The sequence below is a fragment of the Pogona vitticeps genome, chromosome 13 (genome assembly GCF_051106095.1).
Source record: "Pogona vitticeps strain Pit_001003342236 chromosome 13, PviZW2.1, whole genome shotgun sequence".
Lineage (NCBI taxonomy): Eukaryota > Metazoa > Chordata > Lepidosauria > Squamata > Agamidae > Pogona > Pogona vitticeps.
The window spans coordinates 11,005,573-11,024,823 of record NC_135795.1 but is presented as its reverse complement, the minus strand read 5'-3'; the positions used below and the strand labels follow the sequence as shown (position 1 = coordinate 11,024,823).

At 44.8% G+C, this 19,251-nt stretch overlaps 1 protein-coding gene across 1 annotated transcript; it reads left to right on the top strand.

The window, feature by feature from the left end:
• The first annotated feature begins 1,428 nt into the window (after positions 1-1,428).
• On the top strand, positions 1,429-19,016 carry BRI3 (brain protein I3). Its single transcript, XM_072982364.2, has 3 exons — positions 1,429-2,043; positions 11,618-11,735; positions 18,630-19,016. The coding sequence occupies exons 1-3, from the start codon at positions 1,848-1,850 to the stop codon at positions 18,760-18,762; spliced, it is 447 nt and encodes a 148-aa protein (XP_072838465.2). The 5' UTR covers positions 1,429-1,847; the 3' UTR covers positions 18,763-19,016.
• Positions 19,017-19,251: the final 235 nt, after the last annotated feature.

Sequence of the window (19,251 nt, the reverse complement as noted above, 5' to 3'; positions counted from 1 at the left end):
GAAAGCAGGATCTGGAAGTGGAGGGGGAAAGCAGCAATGAAAGGGTTGCAGGATCAAAGGGCTGTGATCCTGCAGCTATTTGATCCCTTCCTCCTTACTTCTGTGTATAAGACGACCCTCATTTTTTTACTCTATTTTAGGAAAAAGTATCATACGTGGAAAAATACGGTATGTATCCCCGTGGAGCAAATAGAGTGAGAATCTTGCTTCATTTTCTGCCATGATGGACCAAACGTCTGATATCCCTCAATGGGTCTCACCCTAATCTTATCTTCCCTGCAGGGTTAAACACAGGCAGCTCCTTCAATTGTTCCTTGAAGGTCTTCCTTGCTTTTCAGGCCCTTCCACCGCCTCTCATTTCCCACCAGACATGCTCCCATGTTGACACATGTGATATCAGTTCTTGTGTAAGAAGATCATATGATGGGGTGTTTTATTCTCCCCTCCAGCCACTTTCCGCTGATCCTAAAGAGGAAGTGAGGAGCCCAAGCAACGGAACAGCCAGGATTGGGTCCGACTGCCTAGCATGGGTACAAAACATAGCCAGCCGTGCCCTCTTCCAGAAACCTCCTTTCACCTCCCCAGTGTTTCATTTGGATAACTCAGTGGCTGCAGTTCGATTCCCCACTGGGCCTCCTTGAGACATGCTGATGATCCACATGGTCCCTTGCAGCTCCACATTTCTAGGATGATGATGATTTTAATTTTAAAATAGATACCCAGTAATGCATGATCTGTATTTATTGAACCTGCCTTTTTTTTTTGAGGAGGGAAAGCTTTTTTTTAAGAGATGGCTTTTGTTCTTGAAATTTGCGTTTGTTCTTCTGTTGCTCTGGCTATCTTGGTGCCAGGCTCCCGTACCAGCTGGGTGGGGTAGGGAGGTATGTTGTGTTGGCAACCTCTGGAGAGGACTAGGATGTTTCTCTCTCGCTGCACCCCAGGATAATCCTGACGACCCTGAGTCCGCCCTACTTGGGGCTCATCATGAGAAGGGTAGGCTTCTCTGGGAAAAGCGATAATACAGGCAAAGGTGGGGAGGCAGCAGGAGAGGAGGAAGACCAAATACAAGACGGACGGACTCCCTAAAGGAAGCCACAAAGTTTGAGTTCACAAGAGCTGAGCCGGGCTGTTGAGGATGGGACCTTTTTTTGGGGGTGGTGGCTCGTTCACGGGGTCACCCTCAGTGGGAGGCGACCGGAGAGGACATAAGGAGGAAGAGGAGGGGAGGGGCGGCCGGGCGGGCGAAAGGGGACGCGTCTCCTTTAAGAGGGGGTTCCCCCGGCGCCTCTGCCGCTGGAGGAGTCACCGCCGTGTCTCCGCTCCAAAGGGCGGGGTGGGTGCGCGCGCGGGGGAAGGGGGGGGAACGCGAGGGAGGGGAGGGGGGAGAGCCAGCCCGCCGGCGGGTCACGTGAGCCCAAGTCTTGTGACCGGCCGGAGAGCCGAGGCAGAAGAGGGCGAAGAAGCACGTTGTGTGGCCGCCGCTGCCGCGGGCGCTTCCCGGGCAGGATCGAACCGGGAGGAGGAGGGGGGGCCGGATCGGCTGCTCCCGGCGCCCCTTCGCTTCCCCGGGGTGCAAACTCTCTGGCCAAGCGGGAGGGCGCGGCGGCGGCGGCGGCGGCTCCGGGCGCTCCTTGGGGCGGGTGCCCTCGCCGCCTGCGCCCCGGGCGAGTAACGGGCGCGCCGCCTTCTCCGCCGCTTGCCCGGTGGGGAGAGTCCGGCCGCCGCCCCGGGAGCCGGGGCAGGGCAGAGCAAGGAGGAGCGCCCGCCAGCCGCTAGCCAGGGGCGGATCGGGGCCGCCGCCCTCCTCCTCCCGCCTGCCTGCCTGCCTGCCTGCCTGCGCGGCGAGCATGGACAGCAAGCCCCTCCTGCAGGAGAGACCCCCGGCTTACAGCCCCTCCAGCCAGCCGCGGGGCGCCGGGGGCGGAGGAGGCTACGAGTACGGGCCGAACTACGGGGCCATCCCCACCGCCGCCGCCGCCGGGCAGCCCCCGCCGGGCTTCCAGCCGCCGCCCCCTTACCCTTATCCCACCGGGCCCGGCGCAGGTAAGCTGGCCAGAGGCGGCGGCGGGGGGGGGGGGAGAGAAAGAGAAATGGGAGGGAGGGAGGGGGCGCGCAGGGAAGACTTGCCCTCGGACTTTTCCGCTAGCCCTCCCCCAACAGGTCGGGACGCCCGAGAACCAGGGCCGAGAGAGAGGGGGGGCCCTTTGGCTTGCCTCCCCCCCCGGACCCGGGAAGGATCTTGTCAGCTGTTTCTGGTATCCGAAAGAGGAAACAAGATTCCAGGTTTTGCAAAGGAGGAAGTGCGCCCCCCTCCCTCCATGTCGAGAGTTGGGGAAGTTAGTTATTTACTTACTTTTTTGGGGGGGGGGCACCTGTTTTTCTTCCATTTGCACATTTTTATACATAGGTAAACAAAAAGTGCCTTGGGGATACATGTTTCTATATGTATATATCACTTATTTGTGGTGTTTCTGGTGTTGTTTTGACTTGTACACCACCCTGTGGTGCTAAAGCACACTCTGGGCGGTTTGCAACAAAACTATGCAGACAAGACTTTGCCCCCCCAGCAAATACACACACACACACACACACACACACACACACACACACACACACACACACACACACACACACACACACACACACACACACACACACACACACACACACACACACACACACACACACACACACACACACACACACACACACACACACACACACACACACAGAGGGACACAACCTCAGACCTTCTTAGTGAACTATTTCGGGAGTTTTACTCTGTTGTGCCCCCAGCCCGAAGGTTTGACCTGAAAAGATACCGCAAGCAGCATGCCAGATTGCAAACATGGCATTTCCTGCCCGTGGGGCTGTCGTTTAGAAGGGCCTTCTGTACTTTTTGCTTTCGGTTTACTTAGTTGAAATGAGGCGGTGGGAATTTAGCAAACCCAACTGTGCTGACCGGAAGGCCTTCTCTGTTTTTTTTTTTTTTAGCGTGACTTTTTTGCAATATTCAAGGGTATCAGAAACCACAGGTTCAAAGTGTAAGCGCTTTAAATAACTTTTTAACATTTTGCACTGTGTGAATACTTTGCTGATGGCAGTCTGAACAGAACCCTTATACAAGGAACACAGAGTTATGCAAGAGCGTCAGGACTTGAACAGAGTACCTCTCTTTATTGAAGTGGCTCTTGATAACAGCGCCGAGAGACAAGCAGTAGCTAAGCACTGCTTATCCTGCAGTGGTAGAACTCTCCTTTTCATTCAAAGAGCTTGCGTCGACCGTGGTTCATAGGATGCCCGCTTCAGGCCGGTCCTACCTTTGGGCAGGGTGGGACACGGAGCCTTCTGGCACGGTGGTTAAACTGCAGTCAAGCCTATGTTCACAGCCTGAGTTTGAGCCTGGCCTCAGGTATCCGACTTAAGGTTGACTCAGCTTTCCATCCTTCCAAGACTGGTAAGATGCCCAGTTCACTGCAGGGTGCACGGGGAGGGATGTGTGTTTTGCATAATTATGCTGTAAACAGCTTTAGCACTACCAGGTGGTATATAAACCAAAACAACGTATCTCAGGCAGTACATGAGCTAGGAGGTGGCAGCAGAGCATGTGGAAAGAGCTCAGTGGTGCCCCCCCGCTGCGCTCCCTGAGCTAGCTTGCCGGCTTCAGAGGCAAGAGAGAATCCTGGCCCATAGGGCCGCATTTTCAAAACTGTTGGTGCCCGGATATTATTGGGCTGTGTTAATAGTTATGCACCACCAAGTCAATTCTGATTTGCTGCAACCCCCTTTTTTCAAGCTTTTCTAGTTATAGAGTACTCAGAAATGGTTTATCATTCTCTTCTTCTGGTGGGGGGTGCCCTGGGATCACGGTGCAGTTTGCCCGAGGCTACATAGGTTGGCTCTTCTCCTGGGAGTCCCAGTGATGAATCAGATTCCCGACCTCTGGCTCTGTAGCCAGATACCTAGGTCATTGAGCTGTCTGGCCGTCTTGTTGTACTATAACTCCCAGAATTCTTCACCATTGGCCACGGTTGCTGGAGGTGTCTGGGAATTGAAGTCCAGCAACATCTGGTAACCCAGGTGACAGAACTACAGTGGACCCTCTACTTACAGAATTAATCCGTATTGGAACGGTGGCTGCAAGTCGAAAAGTCTGTAGGTCAAATCTCCATTGACCTACAATGCATTGAAAACTGATTAATCCCATAACTGGCAGTTTTTATTCTATTTTTGTTCCATTTTGGTTTTTTTCTGGTCTGTAAGTTGATTCTCCGGCTGCAAGTCGAATCTAAATTTTGCAGCCAGAGAAGTCTGTAACTCGAAAAGTCTGTAAGTCGAGCCATCTGTAAGTCAAGGGTCCACTGTACTGCTCCAGCAAATGATGAAAAAGTTCTAACTGGCAGTCTAGTTGGAACGGGAGGGGACACCTTGGTCTTATTTTGGATCAGGCGTGCAAAATATATTGGGTCGACCGTGTGCCCCTTGAAAATGACACGTCCCTTTGCTGTGATGCTTCTGTTTCACGGTGTCATGATCTTACAAGGGCCGTATGCAATCTGGCTTCCCCTGAATGTGTTGGAACGTCGTTCCTGCCATCACCGGTGTGTCTGAATTCCAGTCTGTCTGGGGATGATGGGAGCTGGAGCAGAAAACATCTGCAGGGCACTAAGCTATGGAAGAGCTATGTCCTACATGACATGTTTGTCTGATAAGTTATATTGAAAGTTTGTATTACAAGCAGCATGCCGCTGGATTGGTTATGGGGCAGTAGAAGGAGAGGCTGTGGTTTTTTGTGCCCTGCTTATGAGCGTTCCTGAAGGCTGGGATGGATGGCTGAGGGAGGGGCCATCCTTAAAATGATCCAGGCCTTGTGTAGAGGAATGGTTCCCAGCCTAGAGTTCTTAGAGGTTCTTAATAGAGATGGGGAGATACTTGTACAGTGGTGCCTCGCTTAACGATTGCCTCGTTTAGCGATGAATTCGCATAACAATGTGTTTTTTAAGAAAATAATATGCCCCGTATAACGATGTTTCCTGTGGGCGATTTTCGCTTAGCGAAGTTTGGGACCATGCTTCGCATAACGAATGCGATTTTAGGTCCCCTGCTTCACTTAACGATGTTTCTTTTTTCAATTAAAAAGTGTCTTAGAAGGGTCAAAAACGGTTCTAAATGCTTGGATTCGTTAGAGGACCCCCTAAGTCATGTGCAAACCTGGTTTGGCTTTGATCTGAACTTTCGTTAATTTTTTGTGAATTTTTTCTTCCCCCATAGGAAAACATGGAGCTGTCAGATTTTGACAGGTCCATTGGTTCCTATGGGGGAAGAAAAAATTCACAAGAAATTAACGAAAGTTCAGATCAAAGCCAAATCAGGTTTGCACATGACTTAGGGGGTCCTCTAACGAACCCAAGCATTTAGAACAGTTGCTGAGTCTTCGCTAATTTTTTGTGAATTTTTTCTTCCCCCATAGGAAATAATGGAGCTGTCAGATTTTGACAGCTGTCAAAAGTTGGGGGGGGAATTCACCATAAATTAATGAAAAGTCAGATCAAAGCCAAATTAACTTTTGCATCCGTTTTAGAGGGTGCAGAAGCTAATCCAAGCATTTAAAACCATTTTTGACCCTTTTATGACACACTTAATTTTGCAAAAATTGACTTCGCAAAGCCATTGAAATGTATTGAGTCAGCTTCAATACATTGCAATGGAGGAAACATTGTTTCGCTTAGCGATGTTTCCTATGGGTTTTTTCGCTTAACAACGGCAATCCGTTCCAATTGGAACGGATTAACCGGTTTCCAATGCATTCCTATGGGAAATGGTGTTTCGCATAGCGATGGTTTCACATAGCGATGTTTTTTTTGGAACCAATTAACATCGCTATGCGAGGCACCACTGTATTTGTAAATGAATAGGAATACCCCCCCCCCCCGGTCCCAGGTGCACCTAATGCAGGTCTGGCCACCCAAGACTGGATCGTCCACTCATGCGTTTTGGCGCTGTGAAGGTCCTGATCTTCCTGCCAATTGCAGCAGTAGCGCTGCTGTCTCCTTGCTCGGCTGGCCACTCCAGGCAAAGGGGGCGGGAGGACATTGCCCCCCCCGCTGCTGAGTGGACCCGGCGGAGATCCCGTTGCAATTGGCGGGACAAACAGGACCTTCCCAGCGCTGGAACATGTGAATGGATAGTCCGGTCCCGGGGGCCAGATCTGCCTTAGGTGCCCCTTGGACGAGGTTATTCATATTTGTTTACGGACACGAATATCCCCATCTCTAGTCCCTAAATTAAAACTCCCGGAAGCCTTCACCGCTAGCTGTGTTGGCCAGGATTTTTGGGAGTTGTAGTCCAGGAACATCTGTGGACCCAGGGTTAGGAAAGTGGTTTAGATCTCTGCCTGCAGAGCCAGAGATTGTGTGTTCGATTCGTCAGTGTGCCTCCTTGAGAGAAGCTGGACTTGATCCATAGGGTCCCTTCTAGCTCCATACCTCTAAGACTATTATTATTAAAACTGTTGGATAGCTCAGTGGTTTAGGTATCTGAAGTTGGGAGTTTGATTCCCCGCTGTGCCTCCTGTGGGTAGAGCCAGCCTATATTGCCTTGGGTAAGTTGCACAAACCCCAGGGCACCCCCAGAAGAAGGGTATAGTAAACCATTTCTGAGTATTCTGAATCTAGGAAACCCTGATTCGTATTATTCTATACAAGCATAGAGAGTTAAGATTCCTTGCTGATGTCTAGTGATGTTAAACAAGCATCATTGCATGACATTTCTCAACTCACTTTCTGGCAGTAGCTATAAGCGAGGGAAGGGCATTGTCTGTCCTCAGACAAGTTTGAAGCTTGAATGTTGGTCCACAGGATCTCCTCCCTTCAGTGAAAGCATTAGCCCTGGGAAAAGATATCAAGCATCCTTGAAGCAATTGAGCAATAAAAGGCCCTGTGGAGCTATCTAGCCCCTCAACTGTGTTGGGTCTTCTTGTCTCTGGCTCTGGTTGGTAGACATCAGGATTCTAGGAGAAAAATAAAACAGATCTTGTAAATCTGAAATGCAGTCTCCAGGTCCTGTAAGGTGGTAATCTCCCTTTATTGGGGCACTTAGTCCTCATCTTGAGTACTATGTCCCATTCTGGACACCGCATTTGAAGAAGGATGCCAACAAGTTGGAAAGGTAGTCCTGCAGAGGAGGGGCAGGATCTGTTAAAAAAAAAAGTTTGGGTATAGCTTATAAGATGGCAAAAAACATCTTGATAATGAACAGATCAAACTAAAGTTGGTTCCTGGTGGAGGCTCAGCGGCATTCAGTCTTTGTACAGTGGTCTCGTGGTGGACCTGGAAGGCCCAGGAAATGGGCTTATTCTAAGTTAGACTCCGCATCATCAACTTTGCCGGGCAGCTATGGTTTTAGAGCATTTCAGTAGGACTCTTTCTCAGGCTTAAGAAATGGTCTTAGTTCTGTTCTAAGTAGTTGCTCAGCTAAACCCGCTTAGCTTCAGAAAATGAGACAGGTGCAGGTGTGATCAGAGGGGTCAGTTTTCTTGCCTGTTGGCCTGTTCTGCTTCCCACACATCATTTTAACCTTCCCCTTCCTTCCATCGGAAATTCTTGCAACACTAGGGATGGGTCAGAATGGGCTCTCAGCCTATGTTTGCTTAGATTTCTCCCAAATTTATAAACCACTTCCTATTCAGGATGTATAATACTGTACAGAAGAGGCAGGGACGAAAAGGACTGAATACTCTGGACAAGTCTTATAGCGGGATGGTTATTTTTAAAGAATGCACTGTTTCAACGTCTTGTGTTTTTAGGCACAATTTCTTGGCTCTTTGACCAGTCACAAGGCCACCAGGCATAGGGCCATTTGCTGCTTTTTCTCTTGGCTTCTCCTGGGTTTGTTGTTGTTTTCAATTTAAATACAGCATGCCCTAGAGAAACCACATATTCGTTAGTTAGCATGTCCCCAAGCAGAATTCCTCCCCCTTCCTAGTTCTTGCTGGAAACGATGACCCTTGTTCAGTTTCCAAACTGCTAATGTGCTCTTTTTATTCCAGTGGTCTTCAGATAAGTTCTTTGAAGTTAATAATTAGCCATTTGTGCATTCTTAAGACCTGAAGACTAGAGGGCTTAAGTCTAGAAACAGTTTGCTCTTGTCAGGGTGATAAGTATTTATTTATATTATTTATTTATTTATTGGACTTATATACCGCCCCATAGCGCTACAAGCACTCTCCGGGCGGTTTACAATTTTAATTATAAAGGCTACACATTGCCCCCCCAGCAAGCTGGGTACTCATTTTACCGACCTCGGAAGGATAAAAGGCTGAGTCAACCTTGAGCCGGCTACCTGGGATTTGAACCCCAGGTCGTGAGCACAGTTTTAGCTGCAGTACAGCTTTTTAACCACTGCGCCCATGAGGCTCCATATTCAGAAGAATTTGGCCCAGTTTCATCTTGGTGAATGCAAGAGAGGTGTGTGCGTATGGAGAGCAGAGAGAAAATGCTGATCATGTTGCAGTTGAGTTGGAATATTTCATGGAGGTCCAAAGACACAAGGTTTTATTAGCACTTGTGGCTGCTGATAGTTGAGTATAGGGGGTGGAACAAGGAAAACCCTTCTGCTTAGCTCCTGTTGCTTATTTTCATATTCATATCCCACTTTCAGTTATGTAAGATGAGATCCAAAGAATCATAAGAGTTGGAAGGGGCCTATAAGACCATCCAGTTCAACCCCTTGCTCCGTGCAGGAATCTAAATCAAAGAAGAACTGGCAGATGGTTGTCCAATGTTCTCTTCAATACCTCCAGTGATGAAGTGCTCACCACGTCCTGAGCTCTTTGGTTCCATTGCCGTACTGCTCTAACAGTTAAGAAGTTTTTCCTGAGATTCATCCTAAATCTGGCTTCCTGTAGCTTGAGCCCATTGTTACATATGCCTGTTTCCTTCTATCCATGTTATCTTCTGAAAAATCCAGAGACAGGGTTGAGAGGGGCTCAGCGGAGACGTCATCCTGGATATCTCTGTGTGTCTCGTCCACTTTTTATTGCCTAGTTAACTGTCTTGCCACACCTGCTCCTTGGCTCATTTAATCTTTTCATATAAAATAGAACATGTAGGAAGTTACTTTTTAACAGTTATTGATTCCATTAACTCACTTCAGTGTTTGAAAAGTAACTGGCTCTTTTTATTCGTTGTATGGTTAGGATGATAGCTCATTAATGGTGCTTACTCGATTCCTTGTCACTTTTTGTTGCATTCTATCTATTTTGTTTGAAAATAAAAGAATGGTATAAAACTTGACCATTTCTTCTTTCAAAATATCTGTTGAAAACCCTTAAAATGCCTTTTAAAAGTAACTTTGGGAAGGGATACTCTTTAGCCCTTTGTAGAGTTATGGCAACTTAAATCCAGGAATATTTAACTACTCTATTCGTTGTAATGTATGGTATGTTCTGTCTAGTTAGAAATGGATTCATGCCTTTCTAATTTGTTTTAATAAAACATTTTATTTTAAAAAGTAACTGCTGGAAGTATCTAGATAACGGTAGTCAGTGTGCTGGTAAGATAATGTAAATGCATACTCATCCTGTTACTTATGAAATGTAATTTTGTCACGCTATTGACCTCAGCCAGTAACTTGTTACAGATTGACTTGTAAAGTGTTATTTCTAAATATGGTATTGTCTGAAAAAGTATAGGGTCTTAGTAGAGTTTTCAAAAATAGACCGACATTAAAAAGGTAAAACCCAGCAATAGCGGTCATTCAGCACTTGATGACGCATTGTATGGTTTGTCTTCTTTAAGAGGTGTTTAGTTATTGGTCAGACCAGCTGTTGACCAGTCATGTCCAGAGAGGTGATGTCAATGAAACAGGCATTGTGATACCATCATCCTAAATGGAAAGGGCTGGACGGGCTGCTGCTTTTTGAGTCCTTGTAGGTGACTCTACTAGGCTGGTGGTGCTGCCCCGTCATGGCTTTTTTGAGGGAAGCAGCTGGAAGATGTTTAAAAAGGAGACCCTGGGCTAATGCTACAAAATACTGTACAGGGGAAGCCCATGATTTCATGCAAACAGCTTCAACTTCTGGTATGTTTCAAGTTAGTTTCAAGTTAGTTCAACTTCTGGTATGTTTCAACCTCTTTAGAGGTTGGTGGACTTCAGCTCCCTTCCTCCCTAACAGTGATTTACTTGCCTGGTGATCTTTGGCATTCCCTGGTGGTCTTCCATCCATGTACTAACCAGGCATAATCCTACGGACAGCCACTTGCTCCTCCTTAAAGCCCTGTACTGTATTTTTTCTCTCCCCCCATTTTTCCACTGGCCAGTAAAATAAGCACAGAACAACTTATTTTTCTAAAACAGATTGTAATTCGACCTGAAATCATACTTTGGAAGCAAAAAGACAGTGTTCATTTGTGCAGTTTCTGTAAATGCAACATTGGAAGTCCATCTGTCTGTTGAGAAACACAGCACTGTGGCTGATTCGTTTCTCCTGCAAATGAAGACTCTTCTTTGGGTCAGACTGTACAAGATGCTGCTTTTGAGTAATAAAACTGTATCCCTCCAGAGACAAATTCTTCCAAAGCTGCTGTGTCTGAGCAGTCAGACTTGGAAATGATTTGGCTCCCCATCACAGAACACAAGCAAGGTACTTTTTCAAAAAAGGATGAGCACATTTCTTAATCCTCGAAGGAGGTCTTCTAATGTGTTCCCTGCATCGTACAATGTGACCCTCAGACTCCTGAATGTTTAGCTGGCCCTAAGTGCCACAAGAGCAGAATACTTGCCAAGACAGGGAGGTGTCTGTAAATCCAGTTGCCTTCAAGCTCTACGGAGCTGCTTCTATGGGGTGCGTAGGTGAACCTTAGGCCAAAAGCAATGGTGAAGTCAGAAGTGACTGAAAATCACTTCTGATTTTCAGTCACTTCTGATTTTCAGAAGTGACTTCTGATTTTCAGCCACCCAAAATAGGTTGGTCTGGTGGCCTGTTTTACAGACGCAGTCTTCTGTTTTGAAGACTTTCTGTTGGATGGGCTTTCCTGTTGACATAGCCATTGGGGAGAGATGGTGGGACTTAAATTTGGTGGGCAGCTTGATGCTTTCTTCTGCATTGCAGTGTGATGCCCTGTACCTCTGCTCAATGGTAACCGTCATTTAAAAACTTGCATTGCGCATATAGTTAGCCTATGCAAAAAATCCTGCATTTATGCATTTATTTATTTATTTGATTGATTGATTTGGGTGTATTGGCATGCAGAGCCTAAGCGGCCACATTCTAATCTTGGAGGCATGCCAGAATATCCACTGTCGCATGTTCAGGTGCAATTCACAACAACCGACAAACGCAGCGTTGTCTGTTGTGGATGTTAATAGACCTAGGGATTGACGGGTGGTAGAACGGTCCTTTCATTGACCATGTTTATATTCCAGCAACCACATTGTGCTAACCATTGTTGATAATGGTGCTTTTTTTTGTTTGTGGAACTTAAGTGAGTGGCAACAGGCAGGAAGAATTCATCCAGACCGAGTGCTTGCAAAGCTAACAAGGGGAATGTTCTCAAAATGACTCAACTCAGTAACGTTTCATGGAACTTCTTTTTTGTCTTTATGTCTCCTTGACCAGGATATGTTGTTCCTCCGGGCCCATCACCACATAACTTTCCCAACACTACGTACACAATAATCCAGCAGCCCCTTCCCACCACATCTGTCGTAGTTGTTGGAGGCTGTCCGGCTTGCAGGTATAATTCTTTTATGTATCTCTCTTCTCTCTCTTTCACACTCAAAGGTTCGTTCATGACTGTATCTTTATTTGTAATAATACATTAGAACAGTACAGTTAACATTTCTATCCCACCTTTCCCCCAGTGAACTCCAGGTGGGGTACATGGCTCTTCTCTGCCCCCAAATCCTGTGAGGGAGGTCAGGTGCATAGAATGGGACTGTCCCAGCATCAGTTAGTGACCTCCAAGGATGACCTAAGGATTTGAACCCATGTCTTCAGAATCTAATTGTGACTCCACAGTGGCATCTCGGAACTGTTTGAAGGAGGGAAGATAGTTTCAAGAGAACAGAAGCCCTTTCCTCCTTTAAAATAACACAGTTCCTCTTCAATCTTTGCATTATATTATATCCATATTCTCTTTCCATGATGGAATTCCACATGCGATGCCCAGGTTGTGTCTCTTATGGCACTTGGAAAATTTACTTTTTTGGACTATCCTCCAAGTATTGACCAGACGCAGAGATGCAAGACATGCCTTCAAATCATGTCTCAGAATATGAATAGTGAGGGATCCCGCCACTCTTCCTCCACCCCCAGCTGCTCCCATCTCCTGAGCTGACACCCAGCGGTCATCTGCACGCTGGCAGGGAATTATGAGAGTTTTAGCTAAACATACCTGTAAACCACTGGTCTGAAGGAGGTTGGTTAGGCTACATGCTAAACTAATTTCATTCATACAGATTTTCTGTCCCAGCTTCTATTATTCATAAGGTAGCCTGTCTCTTAAAACTGTAGCACTGTCTGTTTCCTCTCCTTCCTGCCCTTAGCCACAGATAGAGCTTACTTTGGCATTAGCGTTATGTTTAACTCTAAGCAACAGCAAGCTCTTAACTGGGATTTGGAGCTGATCCCACAGAGTTGCTAGCTAGTTTTGGAATTGCTGGCTATGACATGCGTTCATTCCAAATGCTGTTCGTTCATTAGTTCTGTTTATAACCTACCTTTATTGTCCATCGAGAGCCGAGTTCCTATTTTCTTAATTCTGACAATCAGAATACATATGATTTTAAATGAATATAATAAATTAATAAAATGAATGAATATAATTGTTGGAGGCCTCCTTCCCCGATCTGAATTCCTCTGATCATACTGGGGATCAGCTACCACCAGTCTTGACCGTTGGCCATCCTGGCTGAGGCTGATGTGAGCTGAAACTGAAAATATCTGGATGGTAGAAGCTGGGGAGAAGGATCTGATAATACACCAGATGATCTTAAATCTGGGCTCCAGGAGCCAGCCTCTAGTTTGGCACTCAGAAAACTTAAACCTAGAGGAAGTGCAAATGTTCTGGTGGCTTGACTCTTCTACTCTTCTTTTCTCTTTGGGTAGGGGAAGGCTTAAGTAACGTCTTATTTTTATTAGAGTGGGAGGTCTGGCTTCAGAACAATGGGAAGTAATATTCTTTCCTTTGGACTGGATCATTAAAATTCAGAATTAAAAACTGTCCTTCAGGCACCCTTAAGAGCTGGAAACGTGTTCTTCTCATGAGTTTCACTTTGGGAAATACAGTAGCTGGCACCACGAGGACAGTTTTTTTACTCATTCATTTCTGGGTAATAGGAACTTATCACCTGTTCATTTTCATTTAATTATGCCTGTATTTACGGTGATGCAAAATGTGTCTGTTTCTAAATATGTTCAAGAGCACAGCAACATTTCCTTGCAGGCAAGAATTTCTGCTTCTTCTTGTTCTGGAACCTCTCAAACACCTTTATAGTCCACAATCCTTAGAAACTGTCATTCTTGGATCAAGCTAATATAACTGGGTTTAAATATTTCTGGTTATCTGGAGACTCTACACTTGAGAAGTATCCTGGAAAATATGGCTTCTTGATGTAAAAAAATCTTCACATGGGCAGGAACCTCTCCTCTTCAGATGCTGTTGCATGAAGAAAGTAGTGAAGGACCGGGCAGGGCTAGGCTCTGCTCTCTCCTCCTAGCAGGGAGGATTGAAATCAGTTTGATTTAAATCATGATTTAATTTTTTTAAAAAATCATTGATTTGTATCCATCCTGCCTCCTATTGTGTTGAGAAAATAGGATTCTCTAATGCCCTAACCACACCAGTATTGGTACATAGCAACTTCTCCTTAAGAGGAGACGCCTGTGACTGTGATGAGGTATGACCTTAGACATATCTCTGGAGTTAATGTGTAGGTTCTTTAAAAATGCAAATAGCATTAGCTGCACTGAGGGCTTTGGCACCAATGAGGAATGCTCCTCCTGCTCAGTTTTGAAATTTTGATCCCCTATTGAAATCCGTTTATCTCGTGTATCTCCAGGCTGCTTCTTGGGATGTGAACGTCCTAAGCAAGGCCCAGATGTTTTATGGTGGTTTCAAAACCGGTGCCATCATCCCCTGCCAGCAGAATCAATGGTTGGGAAATACTTATCTTCTTTATGACATAGAGCTTCCATGGTGATGGAATTACATCTGTAAGCTGTCAGCTCCGACATGCTGTCCACACTGGCCAAAGGACAGTTAACCTCTGATTTAAAAAAGGGTTGTCAATCCATGTTCTGAATCTCATTAGGTCACCAGGCAGCAGAAGTACAGCTCACATGTGAAGCCCTGCTTGTGGTAAAAAATAAATGTCCCACTATTTTTAGAGAGCCTGGGAGGGGCATGGCTGTAAACCAGAGGAAAGCTGCTTAGGTTCGCCATGCAAACTTTTATAGTTAAGATTAGCAGATCTTTAAATGGAAGCTGTTCCTCTCACCTTTACCCCCCCCCCCAAATACATTTCATCTAAGCAGGGACTTCCAAAAAGATTTAGTTTCCGAAGTGTAAATTGTTTACTATACAATATATGGCACTGGGCTAACAATCTTGATTGGTCATGCCCACTTTATCATTAAGCAGTGGGAATGCACCAAGGGTTATTTTACCATTGGGTGAGACTCCTACGATTCAGGCATAGCCATTGAACTAGCTGGCTTAGAAATTCAAATAGGAAATAATATGCATTGTTTTTTTGTGGCCAGGGAGCTTTTCCTGACTCTATAGTAGTAATTTCTGATCTAAATCATTTTATTGCTGGGGGTGGGGAAGTGAACAAATCTTTAACTGAATCTTTAAAAAAGAATTTATAATTTATATATCCCAGGGGGGTGAAGGAGCCCTTAGTTTTTGTCTCTTTTCCCGACAGGGGCAAAAATGTCAGTGTTCACCTTAGAAGGAAAAATGGTGTCCTTTTATTTTGATTTGGAGGCATAAAAAACCACTTCCCTTGGAATGTGTAGCTAGCATCAAAGAATAATAACACTGTTATACAGCAGTCAGTTTTTTTTAAAAAAATGTAGCATCATAGACTTAAATTCAGAGTTAAACTGATTCAGCAAGTCTGCTATTGTTGGGACAACTGGATGTAGCCCATATGTTAAACAAGAACAGAAGAAAAGGTTGCCAAGATGCCATTTGAAATACTTGCAGCATGAAACAAAATAAATATTTGCTGTTTGTATGGGGAGGAGAGAATTAAAGTGATTGCTACCTTCATTTGTACACGAACGAGTGGTTGAGATGTGCAGAGGGGGTGTGATACCTGATACCATGGGCTAAGGCGGGGGGAATGGAAACTTCCGTTGGCTGCTCTGAAGCCTAGGAATGGCAGACACATCCTAATGCAACTTTATCCATCTTTAGTAGGAACACATCATCTCTTTTTATTTCTGCTCTTTTGAGAAGCTGTTCTTTCCGCTGTTTTCCCCCCACCATTGCCCCCTGCTTTCTTTCGGTCTGTTTGTGGCAATTGGCAGCTTTGGAGTAAAGTTGGAAAAATGAATAGGTCGGGATATGCAATCTTGACAAAACCTGACCTCATGATGGTGAAGTTTTCCTCAAACTTGCTCTTAATTTCAGCTGTATAGTTGTTGTTAAAAACATTGAAATGAGTTCTTGCTCCTCTGCCAGAAGTTAACAATAAATTCTGATATAGGCCAAAATCCTCATGCTTCGTGTCGTAAATCACATGCGAGGAGGTCTATTGAATGAATGGGGATTTGCTGAGTCGACTCCTCTGTAAATTCCATTGATTAAAGTGGGCCTACTCTGTTGCTTACTTTAGTAAGGGAAAGCTGCTTTGACTTAGCATAGTTAAAAAGTCTCATACTTGTTTCTGTGAATGAGCAAAAATGAATGTATGCTGTTGCTCACCAGATTTTTACAATTAGTTTGAGTGATGTTACTATCTAATTTCAATTTGCAAAAAATTGCAAAGTGCATTGAATCTGCGTTTTAAGGCCATTTCTTTTCTTTGCCTTTTTTCTTTCACTGATCATTTGTGAAAACACTGACTCTGTTTAAATCAACCATGCTGTGCTGCGTAAGACAACTTTTTTCTAAAGTAAAACAAAACCCGTCCCCACCCCCGGGGAGATATTGAGTGTCCAGATGGATAGGGGAGACCTGTTTCCATATAAAAGTCTAGTTATCAATGGCAAAAATGCAAAGATCTGTTTCTCCTATGCGTCACCAGTCAAGGGCTATGCATTGCATTAAAAAGACAAAGCTTACTATTAACAGCCGTTTTGGAAATCTGCACTCTTGGGAGGTCACTTGTGTTGGACAGGGAAGTAAATACGGAAGCATTCCTGGGCATGTAGCCTGAGAAGTAAAGCCAACTTATATCTAGAGAAGAGAATCCTCCCTTCACACTTGGGATTTGTACATTTGTTATATAACCTGGCTACTCTACTACTTAATTGGGCAATTGCCATCTCTCACCCCTCATGCATGTTGAATGTGCAGAGTAAGCCTTGACTTTGTCTTGCTGGCCGTGAATTGCTTCCAGTCATGTCTGGAGCAATGTTTCCCGACTGTCTGTGATCTGGAATGCTTATTTTTCTGCCCTTAAACAAAGGGCACCTTCTCTCTCTTCATTTTGAGCCTTCTAGTGAACACTAAGTCAACAAAAGACATCTAACGTAGGTATGGCTCTTAGAATAGAGGACAAAAGAGTATCTAAATCAGTTTTTTTTAAAAAAGAGGAATAGGATGATGGAAAATCTACAAATCCCTGCTCAGAGATTGGTCTACTATAAAAATAGACCATATATCATCTGCATTAATACTGTGAAGATATCCAAAACTCTTCATAATTGAAATCGTACATGTGTATTTTGAAACCTAGGAATTGTTTGTGTCTATCCCCTTGTTCATCCATGGAGTTCAGGAATGTAACCTAGTTTCCCCATCCCCATAATCCTCATAACAATCTTTTGAGGGAGGGGTATTGAGAGAGAAAGTGGGAATTTGGACCTAGATCTTTCTTGTTCTGGAGTCTCATAGCTCCACCTCCCTGGTTTTGTAGTTGTTCATTCAAAAATGTGTGAGTAAGAGTAGTTCAGTCCAGAGGTTCTATGTATAATGAACATTTGTTTTGGCATATTTACAGCAGGAAAGACATTTTCTCTTTGCACAAAAGTTTCAGCGTTACAAGGGTGATCTAGAACAGTCTTCATCAACCTGATGCTTACAACTTCTGTTAACAAAAACATAGGAAATTGCCTTGTAAGGAACCAGGGCATTGGTGCTTGGAGTCCAGTATGGTTGCTAATGACCAGCAGTAGCTGTCCAGTGTTCCTACCTCTACCTGAAGATATCAGTGCTTGAACATGACCCATTCTGCATGCAAAGCAGGTGCACAGCCATTGAACCTTAGCCTGCCCCTGATAAACCAGGCTGGCAAAGACTGTAGTCAAAGCAGCTGGAGGGCATCAGGCGAGGGAAGGCTGACCCGGAAGAATGCACTATCAGTCATGGGAAGTCTTGGGACAGTGTCAGATGGGTGGAGCGTATCAGGCACTTCTGATTAAGACTTTTTAAAAAGCATTTTTAGTTTTTGAACAGAAGGGACAATAAATAGCTGTGGAGCGGACCAATCTGTGTATTATGTGCATTACTCTATTTAGTATTGGCAAAATGAAAAATATATATAACACATTTAAGCTTTATTGCACTGTGAGCTTTTGTGGATCAAAGTGGATATCCATAGAAAACCGGGGTGTCTGATGACTTGTAAGGTTAGCTCATTGATTTAGGGGCAGAGCCAGAGGCTGGGAGCTCAGTTCCCTGCTGTGCCTCCAGAAGACCCAGCCTGTGCGGCCTTGGGCAAGTTGCACAGTCCCAGGAAGGTGCCGGGTAAACCACCTGTTATTTTCTATCTAGAAAACCCTGAAAAGGGTTACCTTAAGTTAGAATTGATGGAATTATTATTAATTAATTATACATATCCCCATGACCAAGTGAGGGATTCTATCTAGACCATGTAGTGTGCCACTTCCATGACCAAGTCTTGTATTGTCTTGTATTTCCACTGTATTGTCTGTAAAAGTGGTCTTGATCTACAAAAGCTCACAATGAAATGTAATGGTTAGTCTTTAAATGCGCAACAGCGTTTTGTTTTGTTTTTGTCTTTTCGTTTGCCAATGTGCTGAGCTAGCCGAACACGGTCACTACTTTGGAGATTACTTAGTGTCTGTTTTTAAAATTTCTCTGGGAGACATTTTGAAAACTTCTACAGTATTGCTAAAAGAACGATAAATACTTAAAATGATTTACTAGCTTCTGCATTTCACTTAGAATTTACATTTTATACTTAGCTTTGGACAGTAACATTATTTTATTGGTCATAAACTACATTGAAGGAAAAAAACATGTTGGGGTAGTAGTGATGGTTCAATAAAAACAATAGTTGTATTTTCCTGGCAACAGGAACAAAGTATATTGATGGCATTATTATGAAAGAGGGGGTCCTTTGTGTGATTTTTTCCAAGCTTGGCCTTTGTTTTGACTCTTCTTCCTCCCTGAAAGCATTACAGCTAATCCGTATCCTTCTTGCTTTTGCAGAGTGGGCGTGTTGGAAGACACTTTCACCTGTCTGGGGGTCCTCTGTGCCATTGTATTTTTTCCTATCGGAATCCTTTTCTGTCTGGCCTTGAGGCAACGAAGATGTCCTAACTGCGGTGCGACATTCGGTTGAGGGATCAACACAAACAGGCTTTTGGAAACTAATTATCGTAGTACCTTTTTTGTAATGTAAATGTTATGTACAATCATGTTTCTGCTTCGGAGCTGATTTTGTAAAAGTGTGATGAAGTTAGCCCCTCTCTTTCCTTCTCGCATGTAAAACTGATAGATGAAGCATGTCTGTTTCAAGAGAGAAACTACACTTGACTTTGTCTTTTAAATTCATCTTTTTTGGAAATTTAAATAAAACTGCTTTTGCAAAGTTCACATGATAGGGTCCTATTTGTCTTTCTGGAGAAAAAAAGGGGGGGGGGAATTGGCAACACTGAAGTTACTACGGTGGAGTCTCGACCTATGGACTTAATCCGTATTGGAATTGTGTCTGTATGTTGAAAATGCATTGAAAACCCATTAATCCATTCCAGGCCTTTCTCCCCCACCATCGGGCCAGCCTGTTGGGAGAAGCTGGGCAGCAGGGAAGAAAGGCAGGAGCTGACCCAGT

Coding starts and splice junctions, on each gene's coding strand:
- BRI3 (XM_072982364.2), top strand. CDS start 1,848: ATGGACAGCAAGCCCCTCCTGCAGGAGAGACCCCCGGCTTACAGCCCC. Junction 2,044..11,617: donor TCCCACCGGGCCCGGCGCAG/GTAAGCTGGCCA, acceptor CTCCTTGACCAG/GATATGTTGTTCCTCCGGGC. Junction 11,736..18,629: donor GGAGGCTGTCCGGCTTGCAG/GTATAATTCTTT, acceptor TTGCTTTTGCAG/AGTGGGCGTGTTGGAAGACA.